General features: G+C 42.0%; 1 protein-coding gene across 3 annotated transcripts in view; it reads left to right on the forward strand.

Annotated features, from left to right (window-relative positions):
* The window catches only part of PLXNA2 (plexin A2), a 629,839-nt gene that overhangs the window by 529,705 nt on the left and 81,060 nt on the right, over nt 1-19,074 (forward strand). For all 3 annotated transcript variants that reach the window (XM_079978812.1, XM_079978811.1, XM_079978813.1), the window contains 4 exons: nt 1,165-1,282; nt 8,629-8,765; nt 14,516-14,683; nt 18,739-18,832. In XM_079978812.1, coding sequence (XP_079834938.1) covers nt 1,165-1,282; nt 8,629-8,765; nt 14,516-14,683; nt 18,739-18,832 — 517 coding nt within the window. The remainder of the gene's footprint in view (nt 1-1,164; nt 1,283-8,628; nt 8,766-14,515; nt 14,684-18,738; nt 18,833-19,074) is intronic.

Genomic DNA, 19,074 nt, shown 5'->3' on the forward strand with positions numbered 1-19,074 from the left:
TTTAGGTTTGATGAGGCCCTAAGCCAGGCATAGGCAAACTCAGCCCTCCAGATGTTTTGGGACTACAACTCCCATCATCTCTGACCACTGGTCCTGTTAGCTAGGGATGATGGGAGTTTTAGTCCCAAAACATATGGAGGACTGAGTTTGCCTATGCCTGCCCTAAGCTCCTGAAGGTAATGGGGCCCTTTATATGTCCTGCTGTCCTTTGTCAACAACAAATTATCGCTGTTTTTTGTGTTGAATATATGCTATATGGTAATTTATGGACCTAATAGGTATCTAAAGCCCATTTGCACATAACAAAATATGTATTTTATCAAAGTAATTGTTGAACTGAAATACAATTAAGAAGAAATATATCAATAGTGAATTTTGGGGGGAGGGAGGAGCCAAGAGAGTGGGGCCTTAAGCTATAGCTTGTTTAGCTTATACGTAAATCTGGCACTGCTTTCAATGCATTCAATCGATTTAGTCAGTCATTGTGGCTGGTCCCACACTACATCCCTGCATATATTCTAGCCCCCATCCACCCCAATCTCTGGTTTTTTGGAGGGGAGCATAAGAATGGTTCTTGATCACATGTACAGTTGTGCACAGGGTCCATTTGTGCATAATGCCTGTTGTATGAAAAGTGGGACTAGCAGTCACAATGATCTCCTTCGTGCATTGATTAAACATGTGGAGAGAGAGAACAGTAGCTGTTTGATCTGTGAATATTATATCATTGTGCCAATGTTATGTTCCACTTGCCTCATGCTCTCATCACTATCGAAGCATTCTCTTGTGATCAACTTGCAGAGTTTATCGTACCCCATTGGTGTATGTGTGCCTGTTGTTCATTAAACTGTGACCTGCAATGAGAGCCCTTCCGTTAATGAACTCATCTTTTAATTCAAGGACTTCACACTTTCTCTTCTATAGGCTAATATATTTGCCATTTGTGCTTTGCTTAGCACTCAAGTTTACAGCTTGCAATAATTGTAACTAGTTTTGACTTTCTCCCCTTTGAATTACTGCATAGCAAAAGGAAAAAAGAAAGACTCTATCATGAGCTTATTCAGAAGATGAGAGAATCAAGGTTGAAAATGATGGGGCTGGGAACGCAGCTAGGTACAACTTCCTTTCTTTTTGTAAGACTCACTATGGATTTTACATTTTCAGAATTGTGTGCGAGATGGGACAGGCTGAGCCTGACATCAGTTCCGGTCCTGCACTTCTCTGCATTGGAGAGTGCAAGTCAGAATTTGTGGCCAAGTCTGCACAGCATTACACATTTGTGGTAAGTACCAGTGCAGTCAACTTCTTCCCAAATACAAAAAAGAGTCATTTCCACCTCTTACAAATTAATATTTACTGGGGATACAGAATTTTTCCAAAGGTATATAAATGGTTTATTATCCATGCTTTGTTGATGTTCAAGCAAATGTTTAGTTGATAAACTGTAATCACGTTTAGCATACTAGCTATCACATACCCTCCAATATTTCTCCAATGAAAACAGGGATGTCCCATTCCATAATTATAATTTTACTATTTATATCCCACACATTTTACTGGGTTGCCCCAGCCACTCTGGGCAGCTTCCAACATATATAAAAACATAATAAAACATTAAACATTTTAAAAAAACTTTCCTATACAGGATTGCCTTCAGGCAGCTCAGGGGTCAGATAACTCCATACCCTCCAACATTTCTGCAATGAAAATAGGGACGCCCTAAGGAAAAGTGGGACATTCCAGGGGCAAATCAGATGGCTTCTCTAAATCAGGGATGTCCCTGGAAAATAGGGACACTTGGAGGGTCTGCTATCAGGATATGATTGATCATTTGCTTTTGCATTACTGTCATCTTATTAACTTGGATATGTCTTCCTCAACTTCTTCTCAGCTTGGTCTCAGTTTAGTAAAGTAGTATTTGAAAGCATATCACAATAAATTAAATGTGGCTCCATTGCAGTGCCAGTGACTGTCCCCAAATTGCAGCTTCATGTGATATCTTGATCTATGTGATAAGTTGTTAAGAAATGTAAAGTCTGTTGTGTGAGAGGGCTGTGGAGAAGTGTTTTCTAGTGATCAGCACACGGAGGGGGGGACATAATATTTGAGCTTGCCATTAAGATTTAACGTGTAACAACTTTTGTATTTTGATAGAATAGTTTTATATATTAATTTTATTACTTTTCTACTTTTTCCCCTTTATCACCCAGGCACATAATAATACCTGGGCTTTGTTTCTTTAGACAGCCATGTACTTTCCACCTGCTTGAATGATAAAAAAGAGCAGTCATGAATTTATACATTCCTACTTACTACCGAAGGCCTTCAAATTCCCTATGTATTTGTCCATTGTATTATAGGAGAAGCAATTTTCCTCCCACTGGTCATGGAAGGCTTTGCATTTCTAGAGCAGTGTTTCGCAAACTGGGGTCTCCAGCTGTTTTTGGACTACAGTTCCCATCATCCCAGACCATTGGTCCTGCTATCTAGGGATGATGGGAGTTGTAGTCCAGCAACAGTTGGAGAGCCAAGTTTGGGAAACTCTCTTCTAGAGGTTGTGTAACTCACGGGGAAATGAAGAAGAATTAAACAAAGACTTATTTAGGGGTGAGAGAAGCAGTGGATAAAAATAGTAGAAAGAAATATAATTTCCAGCATATAAAAAAGAATCATGGAACAACTTTCTCCCTTATGACTACACTATTCTATACAATAAAAAGACATTAACTAAAATTGGGATTTAGTACTTAAACATTACAGTCCACATTGTATAAAGGAAACTCGGTTCTGATCCAGACTAATAGTGTGTCCATGAAGCCCTCTGTTAAGCCTGATTTAAACCTGCTTAAAGTGGTTTACAAATAAAAAGGAAAATTAATAATCCAACCATTAAAACACAAATTAACAAACTAAAGGTAATGTGGGGCCCTAACATCAACCAGTCTTAATAACTTTGGTTGTATCTAGTAATTAATTTGTGGGCCAAATGTTTTGTCAAACTTAAATCTCTCATTGCCCCTAGACTGCTTATTATCAGTTTCTGTGTTATGCTTATATTGTTACACACATAACAGTGTATGTATTATGCTTACACTAGTGCCTTGTAAAATCATGTTATATCCTCACCCAAAAGTAAGGCTGACTCTTACCGCTTACAGGTATCTTCTGTGCCAAAGTGTGCCTTTGCAATGTGAGTTTGCAGTGCTTTTGATATCTCCCTCCCTCTTTGTCATCCTGCCGAAGATGCATAATTCTATCTCTCCCCACGCCCTACTTTCACCATGGAAAGAATAATGAGAACACTTATTACTCTGGAATTTAATTAATAGAATTAATCTATGGAGTTGCCTCTTTCTATTATGTTACACATGCATTCAGAACACTATGGAATAGTTTTGTGTAGCTGCTAAAAACAAGGTTTTCTTGTACTGCTTACGCTGAAAAGTAAAGATTTCTGTCTCTTCTATCTCTCTCCTCAATCCTCCCCCACTTTCTTTTGCATCTTTGCTTGATTTACAATGGTATTTCTCCATTTAGGTAGCAAATGGATGCTAATTCAATAGAGGTTCCATTTATCTGCTTAATCCAGAGTTCCTCATTGCAGCCCATTCCTGAAGCGATCATTGCACTCTTCTGTTATTTAATTATCAACCATTTTGTTCATATGATTGCAAGTCACACCTGGGGCTTTTCTGCATTCCCCCTTTTGCCTAAACAAGGCATTTTATCCAGCCTCATTGATTTTGTGTTGACTGCATGCTAGTGCTTACCAATTGTCCACAATTTGTATAGTAATTGATAGATGAGTCAGTTAGCACCTGCCTTCCCATCACTGTTATGAGCAACATACTAGAATGGAAACTTAATTTAGTGGTGGCAAAATATTACTTTAATGGTGGCACATGAACAGCTTGCAGAAGACAAGGAGTCAAGAGATCAGAGTTAGCAGAAAACATTTAATTATTTTTATATTTTATTTTATTATGCCTTCTAATTTTATTACTAAAACACCAAGGCAGTGGTGGAATTGCTTTGGTGACATCTTGGTGCATTTGGTGCTGCATCAAGAAAGCTATATGTAATGTGATGGGGGAGAGCCCTTCATTGAGGAAGCACACAGTCTTCCTTAAGCCTAAAGAAATCCTGCTAAAGCCTAAAGAAATATGTACCCATGGGTGCTAGAGATGAACCAAGCCATAACTTTAATGCCTCTGCCTCAGAGGCTAAGGACAAAATTGTTTAAAGAGCTTAAGGCCTGCTTTTGAAGATACTTTCAGGCATATTTTTGAACTGAGAGGCCTTGCTTGTTGATAAACATAGAAGTTTTACTCAGAGTAGACCTCTTTAATGGACCTAACTTAGTCATGTAACTTAATTTTAATGGGTCTCTTCTTAGGAAGCCTTAGTTGAAAACCATCCAAAGCAGGGGTCAGCAACCTTTTTCAGCCGTGGGCTGGCCATTGTCCCTCAGACCATGTGGTGGGCCAGACTATATTTTTTTTGGGGGGGGAATATGAATGAATTCCAATGCCCCACAAATAACCCAGAGATGCATTTTAAATAAAATTCTACTCATGTAAAATTCTACTCATGTAAAAACACGCTGATTCCCAGACCGTCTGCAGGCCAGATAGAGGTGATTGGGCTGCATCCAGCACCCAGGCCTTAGGTTGCCTACCCCTGATCCATAGTGATAATTATTTCATTTTCTCCAGAGTAACCATATAGGGCTTGCATGAAGCTGCTTTTTTTATATAGAGAGTAAGTGCTTCCAAACATCCCAAAATGAATCCAGAGCAGTGGCCAAAATGGCCGCTGTGCTCTCACAGGAAAAAACAGGATGTCCTGGTTTTTCTAGGACAGTTGCAGGGGATAGACTAGTAATCTGATTTTTTAAGCCTATGTAACCTAGGCTACATGCACTCACACACTCCTCTGAATCCTCCAAGTAATCAAAAAGCATTATCAGAATTTGTGGACTCATCCCTGTCAAGCAAAAACACTTCAGGTGTGAAGCAGGGTCAGTGAGGAGTGTGGTCTGGGGAGAGTTTTGAGGGCCAGATAGAAAGGCCCAGAGGCCCCTGGCCTGAGGCCTGCCCCCTTCCCACTCTAGGAGAAGCAGGCAATATATGTGAGCAAGGGAAGTGTAGGGTGGCTGTGCTTCTTGAAAGGAATGAGAAGGAAAAAAAGGAAAGCGAAAGGATGTTGTATCATAGCAAATAGTCATAGCTGTCAACTTTTCCCTTTTCTTGCGAGGAATCCTATTCAGAATAAGGAAATTTCCCTTTAAAAAAGGGAAACGTTGACAGCTATGCAAATAGAGCCTGCAGTGGAGGCAGGTTTCACCTCCAACAATTTATTAAAAAGGGAGCTGAGACCATTCACAGTTTCTTATGCAAGGTCTCTAAATAGTCTAATAGAAGTAATGATGTTCTGTAACATAGTCTGCCGAGTTTGATCTGGCAAGCCGACCATAGGACTTCCTCGCTCAGCTTAGAACTGCCTTTTGTATTCAAACCCTTCAGCATCAGAAGAAGTCACGTCGCTAGTGCCAGAGACACAGAGCATTCGTTGTATTGGTCCATGTCAAACTGCTTGTTGTTGAAGAACAATTCTTTTACTGTACAGAAGGCCAGCTGTCTAGGGCCACGTAAAGTAATAGCCAGTGCATGAGTGAAGGCAGTTGTGAAGATGAAGCTCCATGTAACACCTTGCAGCAACTTGTTCAACATATGTTGTAAGTTATCATCCTTTGCATTGCAAGGCCTTTTTATGAATGGAAGAAGCCTTCTCCTGTTGCCTGGATATATATATATATATTTTGCTTCTCTGTTGGCACAGGCTTCATAAAGGCAAGTCAGTGGTACTTAAATATTGTAATGAGATGGAGAGATGGCAGAAGGTGGGGCTCAGCTTCAACACTCTCTTCCTATACTTGACACTAAACAGATTTTGCTTGTATGTTTTACGGCCAAACTAGATATGATGGCAGCTGCCCCATTTGCTTGTTCACATGTCTTTCCCATTCATGTATAAAGCAGAGAATGTCTAATTTGAACATTAAAGGCAATGTGTAGGTAAGGAGAACAGAATTACAACCACTGTCTTCTCCTTGCACTGCCTTGATTCCATGTAGTTAATCCAGCATTTGTGTTCTTTTGCCTAAGTCTTCCTCTTCTCTGGTATTAAATCTGGCAGGAGAAAAAGGAGCTTGATCAAAGGGCCAGAGGAGAGAAGGTTTAGCTCTCCACACCAGTGTTCCTTTTTGATGTGACAGTTAGACACCCTTCCCACCTTATACATGTATGTGTGAGCAGGTTAGACGTGAAGTAGCAAATGTAGCTGCCATTTTCACATTTTATTTGGCCATAAGACATCAGTTATATTGGGTTGACAGTCTTCTGAGTCTGATTCAAGAGGTGAGTAATCAACTGAAGCAAAATAGGAGTCAATCACCCCATGCAAGGTAAATTCTGTCATCCTCCCCCTTTCATCCTTGGACAAACCGTTACGTAAGTAGCAGCAGGGTTGTGACTCTAGGTGAGATGTTCACAATTCATAGTGGAAAACAGTGATTTAAGAGAGTCAGTAAGGGCATCTGACTGAAACACCCTGAAATTCCTTGTTTATGTAGACAGAGCTTGTTATTCCAGCATAATAATCGGTAAGTGTATCAGAAAATACATGGGGAATCACAGTGAAAAAATTGGCTGCTAGCCAAAACATGGGGGACTGTTGGCCCAAGGAAAGGCGACTTCGTTTAGCACCAGAGGATACCGCGAGAGTCATAACTAATTTGAATACTTCATTATGCGGGATTAATCTAATTTGCACATTAGCTTCAAGAATGGAGAACTGCAGCATGTTAGGTCTCTTACATTTAATTTACAGTATTTATATTCTGGGGAGATACCCTCAAAAACCTTGCTCTGTCTTTGAAATCATAACAAGCAAAAATAATTTGAGCTTCTTATTACTGTTCCTCATAATTTTGAGCCTTTTCCTTATTTTGGCTTGATATATCATGAGGGTCAGAATCTTCAAAACTGAAACAAAATAGCCTAACAAACTAAGACACCTTGGAGACCATGTGAGACCTAAAGTCTGCCAGTTTCTGCAATAGCCATCCTGTCCATTGTTATCTAAAATTGCATAGAATTGTGCATTTTACATTTCTTAGGAGTTCAGGGCTGTAACCACCCTGTGTTAAGTGCTATTTAATATTAACAATGCTGTGCTTTTCATTGATAGATTTCAGAGCATTTTGCTCTAGAAGTCAGCATCATTATCTACATTGTATAGAGGAGAGAAATCATGACACAGAAGAGCCATTCAGTAGGCTAGGCAGGAACTGGGATAAGCACTTATTTATACTGAGTTCAATCACCTACCTAGACTACAATGCTGTCATTAGAGCATCATTATGTAGCATAAAACTCAGGCCCAGATGTAAGTCTCATATCTGGATAAAACCTATCCCTCTGATTGTTCCTTATATAGCCTCTTTGAATGCCTTCCAATCCCCCAAAGCTGGGGAAAGCATATCTGAAACATTCAGTGTAGGTCACTTTTCAGAGCCATGGCACTGGATTAGTTTGACCACTGAGTTGATTTTATATGGCAGTTTGGATGCTGCCTTCTGGGAAATACCATGATCTGAGAGTCTGTCATACTATATGTAGTATGAAGTGTGTCATATTCACTGTACTGTCTGTTATTGAACAAAGGGAATTCAGAAGGGATGTTGCCCAACAGTGGATATGAGTCACTGTGGTGAAAGGACTAGCTAAACAAATTGGTTATATCCATGGACTAAAAACAAAGCTGTACCTGATTTATTCAGATTTATTTAGTAAGAATAAGCAGCAGTCACTAATTATGAACATGTTGATTGACACGTTAATTCTTTTAGTTCTGCACGGGGAGAAATGCAGTCTCTAAAATAGTTTCATTTCAAATCCTAACAGTTCATAAAACTTCTATGTTTATGTATATTTTTGTGATCTGTGACATTGATGGTTTTATTTTATTGTTACTATGTCTTCCATTGCTTTTGTCCAAGGAGTCCAAAGCAGTGTTTTTTCCTCACGAAAATCCTGTGACATGGCTAGGCTTCACAATTGTGCCTAGGCCCAAGCTAAGCAATTTTTATTGTTTTATGATGTTTTGAGCCTCAGGGTTTATCCACACTTCCTTTTGTCCCACTGCTTTCCCCCAGGGAAAACCCTTCTTTCGCACTCAGTCAGAGCAAACAGCAATTTCGGTTTTCTCTGGATTGATGTTTGCTCCAATTTAGCACTAAAGAGTGGGGAAAGGATTAGAGCAAAGGGAAAACCACTCAGATCTGTGCTTTTGAGGCACAGGACAAGCAGAAGTATGGATAGCAGTTTCCCACATCCAAGCACCAAATTGGGGGAGTTATTTACATTAAAGAAACTTGAGGGGAGGGGCAGAAAGAAAGAAATACAACTGGATACAAACTCTTCCTGCTAGCTGTATTTGGTCATGTATTTCATGTCTTCAACCAAAGGACCTACTTTCACATAGAAATGCAACTTAGTGCTGTAGTCTTATATGCAACAGCATCACACCATAGCAGATTATCTTGTTCTTTTCTTTCTTTCCAAGAACCCTGCAGTGAGCACCTTGAGTCCTAGCCGTGGACCAGAGTCAGGAGGGACTATGGTGACCATCGCTGGCCATTTTCTGGGGGCTGGCAGCAGTGTATCGGTGTTGCTGGGTAACCAGACCTGCGAGTTTTATGGGTAAGGGGGCTGGTCCATGAATATCAGTGTGTTATTGTAATTGTGCTTCCATAGGCAGCGTTTCAGCTACTCCAGCTATAATATGCCCAATATCTTCTTAATCACCTTAAGCTACCCTGTCACTGACAATAATGAGCATTGCATAGCAATGAGCCAGTTTAATGTTTATTCATTTTATCCATTTCTTTATTTTCATATAGTAAAATCCTGCCCCTTCTGCAGATCCCAAGCATGTTCTGCTGTTGTAAAAATCCCTTTAAAGTATCTCCACCCCCCTCGTCTCATGAGTAAATGCAATCCTGAAAGAACTATAGGCATCTCTTTCCACTTTGGTATCCTGATTGTAGATGTAGCAGAAGATTGGCAGTTGCCAGAATGGTGGGGAAAGTTCTAATTGACAGAGACTAAGGATAAAGTGTTACTCTTTTCTTATTGAAACTTGAGCTGTCACCAACAAATACCTGTTTTTATTTCTGGGATGAATTCCATATTTCACCACTTTTACTCTTTATGGAAAAATGCATACTATATTATTTGTCATTTTAAAAATATACAGTACATTGATTTATGCACCATTCATATGAGCTACAGTGATCATTAATAAGCATCTGTTGACATATGCCTTTCTGCATTGTAGTACTAGTGTAGCTTTTTATCAACTGTTCCAAATATTTCATAATACGAAAAACTTTCTTTCCAGTCTTCGTGATGAGCTATGGAATTTGGGAGGCTCTTATGCTCACTGGCACTCCATCCCCACCTCAAATGTCCTAGTATGGGGGACATGTCATATGTTCACAGTAAAAGTGCTCTCGGGGCCTAGTCTGAAGTCATATGGTGCTGCAGCTCAGTGGAGCAGCATGTGTGTGGCACACAAATGGCCCCAGATTCAGTCCCTGGTATCTCCAGGCAGGGCTGGCAAAACACTAGACAGGGACTGCCAGTCAGTACTTGTGCACAGTGCCTTGAGTTCCGTGATGGAAGAAATGTAGGATATAAATGTAACTGCAGCAAAGGTGATAAAATAGTTGCTCAGAGGAGTAGGAAATGTATGTGCATTGTTCAAGAAGGGATGTGGAAAGCTAGGTGTCAGAGCTGCCCAAGGTCCCAGCTCACAAAGGACCAACGCCAGTTCTTGTTATATACAAAAGTCTTTATTAAGGTTCAGTTTCGATTTCAAAGCCGCGGCGCGCAGCTCTACGTCTCAACTCTAGACCGCTGAAGCTCCGTCTGAATCTCCTCCCCCCAGACACCAGTTTAAGACTCTAGCCTTGCTCCACCTCTTCCTCTGCTCTTTCCCCCTCTGGGTCCGTCTGCCCGCTGGGGTGTTGCCCTTTCTGGACTCTTCTGCTGCTGAGTCCCCGGATTCTTCCCCCTGCCTCCGGCGTGCTTTAGGACCTGGCTCCCAATCCGGGCTTCCAGCTGTCCCGCGCGCCTGTACATTTGAACTTGGCGCGCGCGCCCAGCCGGCAACCTTCCTTCTGACCGTTTCACTGCTCCTGTCACTGCTTCCCCCCTCGGGGGGGGGGGTAGCTGGACCTGACTTCCCCTCCGTTCCCTCACTCTCCGATAGAGGTGTGGCCAGCTCTGACTCATTTTCTCTCCCTACTGGAGAAGTCGCTGGCCCTGATTCATGGGACTCCTCCCCCCCACTCCGCTCTGGTGGGGGAACTGGTCCTGATCTCCCGCTGCTGCTTTGGGAGTCCCCGCTGGCCCCTTGTTTCTGGTGTGTCCCCCCTGGGACCCCCCTTGCCCTGGCCACCGGCGCCCCCCTCTGGGAATCTTCTGAATCGCTGGAGAAGCTCATGGAATCTCTCGGGCCACTGTCATACTCCCCTACGCTGCCCTCAGATTCCTCCCCTTCGCTCTCCGTTTCCTCTCTCCCCTGTGTCTCTGCTCCTGAGCCCCTGACATCAGGTTCCACCTTTTGGTCTATTTTCCCCACTTGGATCTGTTGCTTGTTTGTAAGATAGAAGGAACTTGGTGAGATGAGGAAGTACAATGTCACTTGCCTGTTCTGCTTTCTCCTTTCACCTGCTATAAAACCAGCTTTTCCCAAGCTGTGTTATGGAGGCATAATATATGGGAATTGCTGCTTTCTGCAGCCTCTGAAGAGATAAAACAGCTGAGCACCCATTTTATGCCTGGACTGGGAAGCAGTAGATTAGGGACAGCATGTTAATGAGTGAGTAGGATTTAATGGACTTAGTATTTCCTCATCTCATTCAATAAAGGGTTCATTTATACCTTTGGAACAGATAAAAAGGAAAACAGAATATGCTTAGTTAAACTTTACCACCTATTTCATTTCATATCTGTAGATGAGATTTCTTCTTCACAGCTTTTGGTTCTCCGATGTCTTTTTAAGTCTTGACTTGCGTAGAAGCTTTCTTGGAAACTAGTGCTGGGACGTAGCCAATGCTTTTTTCCTAGAAAAATAGGTGCCAGTACTCACCATGAAGTTGTTGCAGTAAGTGCCACACTTTTTAACAACAAAAAGAGGTGCCAGTACCTCATGCCCTTGAGTACCCTTTGGGGGCTCCACTTTTGTAACAAGAAGTAGAAGGGATACGTTCTTTTAATTTTCTGGCCATCCAGGGCTCTGGAATGCTGAATGTCCCATTCGAACAGCTTAAGGTTTCAAGGGCATAGCTACCAGTAAGCCTTTACAACTCTGCTAGAGGGAATAGTTTTCCTGGTAATCAAAATTATTATTTTATAATGGTCTGTAGGTAGAATTTTTGTAGAATATTTTATTTCAGTGTGCTGTTCAAGTCTGGCTTCCAAGGCCAGACTTGGTCCAGCATAATAATCCATATAAATAAATGGTTATATTTAGGCATTGCTCCTAATTCACTGATCTAATTACTCCATATAACCTGTAAACTAACACTGCTGAGAATCCAGCAGTATGCTGTTTACTCCAGTCTTTCCATACAAGGTCATAACATGGCCTGTTTCTTCCCACCCCCTTCTCTCTTTTTTATTGCACGGTTTGTAGGTGATGAACTTGGCATGTACTCATGATGTGCAGGGAGACTGATTAGATGAAGCAGTTTCTAATGAGATTCACTATAATTACAGCTTCCCTCTATTCTCCTGCCTCTGATCGGAGGAGTGGGGAGATTCACCATGACGACATGGTAATAGCGCAGAAAGCTAATTAACTGATCACAGGGAGCTTGCAGTAATTCTTTGCCAGCAGTGATATGTCGCTTTGGATCTCACACAAGGGCTAAGCAGGCTTCTCTGAAGTCTGGTCTCTAGCATGCTAAAATGCCTGTACTCACATGAGGCCACTGGTGGCAGGGAATAGCTAGGACATGACAGAGAATAGCTAGGAATCATTCAGCTCTAAGCAGAGTTGACTTTTTCTGAAGCCCAAGATAAATAATTGTAGCTGTTTCTACAACTCTACTTAGTCTTCCTTTTTTACTTTGCATCTTCCATTCCTTCTCTCTCTCTCTTGTTACCCTTTCTTCCTCCTTCCTCTTCTATTGTCTTCTCTCTCTCTCTCTCTCTCTCTCTCTCTCACACACACACACACACACACACAGAGAGAGAGAGAGAGAGAGAGAGAGAGAGAATGTACTGACTCTTGCCAAAAACACATCAACAGAGGCTCTTAACTGCACATTAGAGATCTTTACTCAATAGCAGTAGGATTCAATAATTCAGGAGCCAGGCTAGAAACTTAGAACTGAGCAGAAACAACAAAGATGTCCCAACAAGTCCTCACACCCCTCCTGTCAAGTTTTTATAGACGAGGTGTGGGAAGGTTTCTCATAAGACTCTTTTGCCTTGCGATAATGCATTCTGTCTGGGTGAGTGAATCTGTTCCCATCAGTTGAAGTAGTGCACAGTGCTTGGCAAGAGAAATGCACTCATTCTTCTGACTCCTATTCAGTCCCTGCCACCTCTGGCTCAGCCATCCCTAATGGGTTCTTCCTAATGAGGCTCTACACTCAGCAGAAGAGGTGGAAATGGGATAACCTGCATCCTCCATACCCAGTCCCCACAATTCCCCCACTTCTGTTGCCTCCTCCTCAGTCTGAGACTGCCAGGTCATGGCCTGTCCCAAAAGGGAAGTGGGGCTCATGATACACACATATAAATTTCAGTTGTATGATCCTTAAAACAGAATGCTTACTGGCTGTTGGAAGGGGAAGTATGAGAACTCTTTGAACCTTTTTTGCATTGGAAGGGGAGAGTTTGGCTTACTTTACTTAAAAATGAGGAGGTAACATTTCTTCCTCTTGCTTTTTTTTTAAGTCTAAAAAGTCTTACATAGCTGCTCCTGTCTCATTTCCTGGCTTGGGGCTGGCCAGAATGCCCATGGCAGGATAAGGAAGTCCTGTCACAACATAGGAAGCCAAACTCCACCTCATGAGATTTCTCCTATCCACCCCAGTTTTTGAGGGCAGTTTCTTTTCAACCTCCCTCTTTCCAAATTGCCCCCCCCCCAAGTTGGGCTGAAACTATTGATCCAGCTCCAACATGGCCTATGTTTTTATCACTGCAGTCTAACTTGAAGCTCATACCTTGTACTGAATCTTCCTCCTGCTTTTGTGTGCCAACATCACACTTGACCCAAGCAGTATTACTATTAATATATTATGGTTAATCATGTTTATTACAGCTTTTCTTAAGAAGGCCAAGAACCTTCAGAATTCTAATTGTATGATTGCACATTTACACATCAGGATTGTATTTCTAGGGCATATACTCACTGTGGCATGCAAGTCTTATGATTTAACTATCTCTTTTCCTGACATTTGCTAGCTCAGAATCACTCCTCTCTCCTAGCTGCTTTCCCATCCTTAGGGGAAATGTACAGGTTCTCCATATCTTTTGCTGGGGTTGATTTTGAGCAGACTAAGAGCAGAAAGCGGTCACTTCTAGACAACCTGTTTAATGAGTTTTTCGCCTGATTTGTTCATGGAAAGATTAGGCAACATAGGCTATTTAATTCATCTTGATTTGTTTGCAGGCAGATTAGATGATGTGGCATCAAGCAACTGCTATCCCACACTTGCCTGTTCATTGTCCCATCACTTTCCTTATCATTAAAAGTTCAATCTTTTTGAGGAAGCAGGTTTGTTTTGCAACAGCTCGAAATCAGCTTTAATTGCGCAGCCTGGAATTTGTCAGGATGTGATTGACTCCCACCTAAATATAGTGACAGTCTGGAAGCGTCCTTAATTAACCCTTCACTGCCCATTTCTTTTCTCAAACCTACACCCATCGAAGGCTGTTTCCGTTGAGAAACAAACTGTCAGGAGTACAGAGGCATGCAAACCTTCCACCCCAGCTTCTTTCACACACATACACATTAGTCAGCCTTTTGCCTAACCTCCATGAAAAATGGTTTTCACACAAACGTGTTTTTAATCCAGCAAGGACCCACATGCAACCTGATGCTGAATAGATAGGACTCTATCACATGCTTGGAACACTTGAAACACCACATCAAATTTAAAACTCTGAGCAAGTTCCAGTCTTAATATTGCAATGAGTTGTATCATTTGAATGCAAAAAGTTGTAATGCCTTCAGTTGGTTAGTCCTTGTACTGTGGCATTATTTGTCTTGTGCCTTCAGGTAGCTACCATATCTGTTAGGTAGGCACCACATCTCTCCACAAAGGTTGTCACCCATTTTATCTGTGGGTCATCCTGAGTGCTTGTTGTTAACTGCCCCTTGATTGCCTTCCTATTTGTTAAAGGTTACACTTCTCTCTTCTCTTTTACAGGAGGTCCATAAACGAAATTGTGTGTGTGTCGGCACCTTCCACTCATGGCCTTGGCTCTGTCCATGTCTCAGTCAGTGTGGACCGGGCCCAGTTAGAGAGCATGTTGCAGTTTGAGTACATTGATGACCCCAGAGTTCAACGTATTGATCCTGAGTGGAGCATTGCCAGGTAACTGGAGTTTTTTAACAGCAGGAGCACCAGGAGAGCAAATGGTTAGAATCAGGACATGGCTAATCCCCCAGCTTCCCAACAGTGGTGAAAGTTATCAAAGCTGGTTGTAGTTTTGGAAGGATTGCTTCAAAGCAGAGCCGTCTTTCCTATTGGGCTTACAGGGCGCTGGCCTCTCAGGGGCGCCCCAGTGAGTGGGGGAGCTGCGTGGCTTTGCTGGCGCCTCCCCCTTTCCCTGCAGGCCTGCCAGCTGTGCCCCATCAACCATATGGCTGGAGGGCGTGCAGCTTCCTTCCCAAGCCTCCGCGGGAGGAGAGCATCTCCGCAGAGGCTTGGGGAAAGGTCGACAACTCTGGGAAACATGGGGTGGGCGCCGGAGGGATCTTTGCACCATGGCGCTGGATATGCTTAAGATGGCCCTGGTTCAAAGCCACAGTTTTTGCAAGGACTGCAATGTTTTGGGAGTCAGTGGGGCTTCAAATGAGTCAAAATGTATTGAAATGTCTCCTTTTGGATCATGCCTCAGTTCTATGAGAATGCAACCATTCTGTGAGGAAGGTGCTCAGTGAGAGAGTTGTCCAACCTGATATAGCAGTTAAAAAACAGAGATGATTGTGTGGTAAAATGAGTCAGACGATGTTTCATGTGACAATACCATTTTGATACCTTGCTTTAGGTGTGTAATTGGGACTTGAAATAGGTTGAAATTGCAGATTCACTCTGGTATCCTAGGGTATCATAGTTCAAAGTAGCATACTTGGCTACACAGCTGATAGCATGCATACTATGGGTGATGAGCAGTGATCTTCTCAGTCTTGGTGCTAGTGTTTTCATCAGATTGTGCCTCTGGCTAGGCTATTGCCTGTTCCAAGCCCAAAAAGAACAAATAAAACAAATATTAGGTGTGAAGGAGTGGAAAAGAATTGGCATTATATTGGCTTGTTCTCTAGAGCAGATATAAAAGGCACACATAATACTCGTCTCCACAAATGTCTTTAATAAAAGGGATAGATATTAGTAATCTTAAAATAATTTTTTTGCAAAACCCATTAAGCATCTTTAGTATCTGCTGAAAGCGTTTCATCGTTTGAAAACAATTGAAACAGTTGCTCATAATTGCTATACTGAAATAATGATGGGGGGGTGGTTGTTTTGTTTTTAATTCATTCCAAGTTCCTCTTTAAATGCCTCTTTCTATAAACCAAGAAGGGAAAAATCTGATTGAATTAGTTTCTTGTTGAAGATACCTCTTTGCAGATGCAAATTCTATAAATATATTTGATAGACATGACAGTGCAAGAGTCCATTCAATTTGTGTGGGTTTTTTTTAAGTACAGCTAAAGTTTTAAGGAATTATGAAAGCATAAACTGTGTGTCACTTTCTGCAGATTCTCCCGCTTCCTATCCCTCTCAGCCCTTGGAAACTTATTCGTGATGACTCTAGAATCAACACTAACTTTAAAAACACTAATTTAAAAACACACAGAGCAAAGAAAACATGGTCTATGACTCAGTTCAGCAAAGCCAAATCCCTTATGTGAAGAAAAAGGACTATTATCTATAATTCCCTTCTATTGCTTTACTCGCTATTGTCAACACCCAGCTTCTCAGGCTCCTTGGGGATTTATTCCACCTGTGTAAATACTGCAGATTTATGGATGAGGTCTGATCTTCCAAGAAGCTTGGGACATCCATTCTTGTGGATTTTCTGGACTCAAATGACCTGGGCATATTGATGAATTAGGCCCCTCAGAGCAATGCACTATGATTGCTGGGCCTCTGAATAGTAGTTCTGTATAAATTAGCTTTCTATGTTCCTACGTAGTTGCAGAAGCTCAGAAGTCTCTCTGGTGGTGGGGGGTGGGGGATCCCACTTCATTCCTGTTCAACATAATGCAAAAGTACAGACTATCTGGAATAGTATGTTTCCCATCCACAGACCTGCATTCATCATTGCTAGGTGGTTAGAACATCCCTGTTCCCTGAGTTGGAAAATAAGAGTTATTAACTCAATTGTAATTACTGAGGCAATTACAACCATGGCAATCTGTGACAAGATTCTGGGAGAGCAAATGGAGCCCCGTGATCGCTCCCATCTGCTGGAGAAGTGCACAATTGCTCATTAAGGCCTCCTTCTTAAGAGCACCAGAGAGTCAAAAAAAAAAAAAAAAAAGCTGATCAAAACATACCGGTTGCCTAAAGATGTACAGCTATACATTCCAGGAGCACTCTAAAGTGCAGGAGCTGATAGACCACTGTCTAAAATGCTGGGTCAGTTTCTTCACGGCTGTAACTTTTTTTCGCTTTTGTAGAGCTGCACGCAAAGGAGGAAATGTTTATACAATAGTTTCACACTGAAAACAAAACTGGACATCTGGGGAGATGGAAATATTCCCTACATAAATTGGTAGAAGTGAAATCTTAAGAGGAGATTCTGCCTTGACTCTAGACATCACTGGAAACATTGTGTACGTCATGCTGCGGGGGAAATCAGTATGAGAACTTTTTAAAACTTCCACTTCTAGCACCTTAGGGAAACTAGTTCTGTGCACTCAGTGGCACAGGGACTGTGCTTGAAGATATGTGGTCTTACTTACACATATACACAGCCGGAGCATCGGATGGAGGGGCTTAGAGCATTTCACCCCATAATATATTGCTTCTCTATTAGTCACAGCTTTCAATCCAGCACAGAGGAAGACATGTCTCTATCATCAGCTCTTGCGGCATCTCCCCTCCAGCTTCCAACTCACTGAACACAGCAACTTTCCAGTCCAGCCCCACCCCCACCCCTTTTTGGTTGTTTCTCACCTAGATGCAGTTATTGCAACCCAGCTCATCGCTTTGAAAAGCTCATCAGGGCAGGGTACTAAAGTGGCCAGCTGGTCTTCATCTTCAAAGAAACTTGCCTGACCAGTTCCCCAATCTCCTCTAAACTCATAAGAATACTATAATGAGCCTCCCTAGATCATATCAAACTTTGGCTTTTTGGATGTAGGGAAGACAAAATAAAGACTTGGCGAGTAGTGGCCAACCTTCTCATCAGCCTAAGGCCAGGAATAGGGTGAAGGGAGGAAGAAGAATTTGAGTGACTGGAGCTGAGCAGATCTCTGGTACACTATAAATTCATTGCAGGAGAAACTGAAGATAGCATTTATTGCACAGAAGTGATTCAGTAGACTGCCAAGTCATAGACTCAGACTGGGCTAAGTGTGATTGTGAAGGCACTCATAAGTTGCGTAGGAATTTTGAGGGGCTGGTTTTCTCAAATACAGCAGGGCTGTTGTCAAAGAAGCTCTTCATAAGGTCAGTGTTTATAGCAGGCTGGATTGGCTGTGGGTCTTTTTTTAATTTCTAATGTGGAACAACCATAATTCCCCACTCCTCCCTGACATCTCTGCTACTGCGGAGGTTAAAAAGAAATTTACTGGTTGATTTTCAAATGAGCTGAGCTGTGCTAAGCTGTGCTGAGTGTTTCAGCTGAGGAAATGGTCTCAAGTTCCTTGATGAGCAGCTTTGCTGTCACTTGCTTTGGCCATCATAGTCCTCTTTTCACTTATTTGACAACCGTTTCTTCCATGTAAATTCTTGCCCTGTGTGTAATAATTTTGCTGGGAATTACAGAGGAAGGAAGGCTAGCAAAACAGCAACTTGTTCACTGCAAGAGTTATATAATATGACACTTCTCTTTCTTCGGAGCATGCATCGCTGTATAAACCATTAAGCACGCTAACAAATTCATTGTTGTTATTTATTTAGTCCTGGATCTTTATATTTTTCCTCCTGCCAACCCTAAGAAATGTTACGGGGAGAGGTGACTGCCCACTAGGGGGACAGATGATACTAGAAAATCCAATAAACTTGCAAGACAGCTATAGCCAGAGTCAGGGTGATGGTATATTAATCCGGTTTGTCACCTAGTTCCTATACAGCCTGGAGAAAACATATTGCTGAGTTCAACAAGCATTTGTATTTGCCAGAAACATGGGCAATGGGCTCTGCCCCAGTCCCCCTTGCCAAACCTTATTAACCCAATGTCATCTGCTTCCCCACAGCGGCCACACACCTCTGACTGTCACAGGGTCCAACCTGGATGTCATACAAGAGCCCAGGATCCGAGTGAAGTACAATGGCAAAGAGTCTGTCAATGTAAGTAGTTGCTCTTGCCAATGGTTTCATCTTGCCTTAATCCACTCATTGCATGGTTCTTTGTGGACATGGCCATGTCATCATAAATTGTATTTCTACAGAGGTTTTTTTACTAGCTTGCTTGCTTGCTTGCTTGCTTGCCTGCTTGCAAAAAGTTTCAAATTTACACTTACAGTCCAAGACATAGAGACATAAATCACAAGCGGTCATGTGCATAAAAGTCCTCTGAACAGGAAAACTTA

The sequence above is a fragment of the Podarcis cretensis genome (assembly GCF_951804945.1).
Source record: "Podarcis cretensis genome assembly, chromosome: 6".
NCBI classification, from domain to species: Eukaryota; Metazoa; Chordata; class Lepidosauria; order Squamata; family Lacertidae; genus Podarcis; species Podarcis cretensis.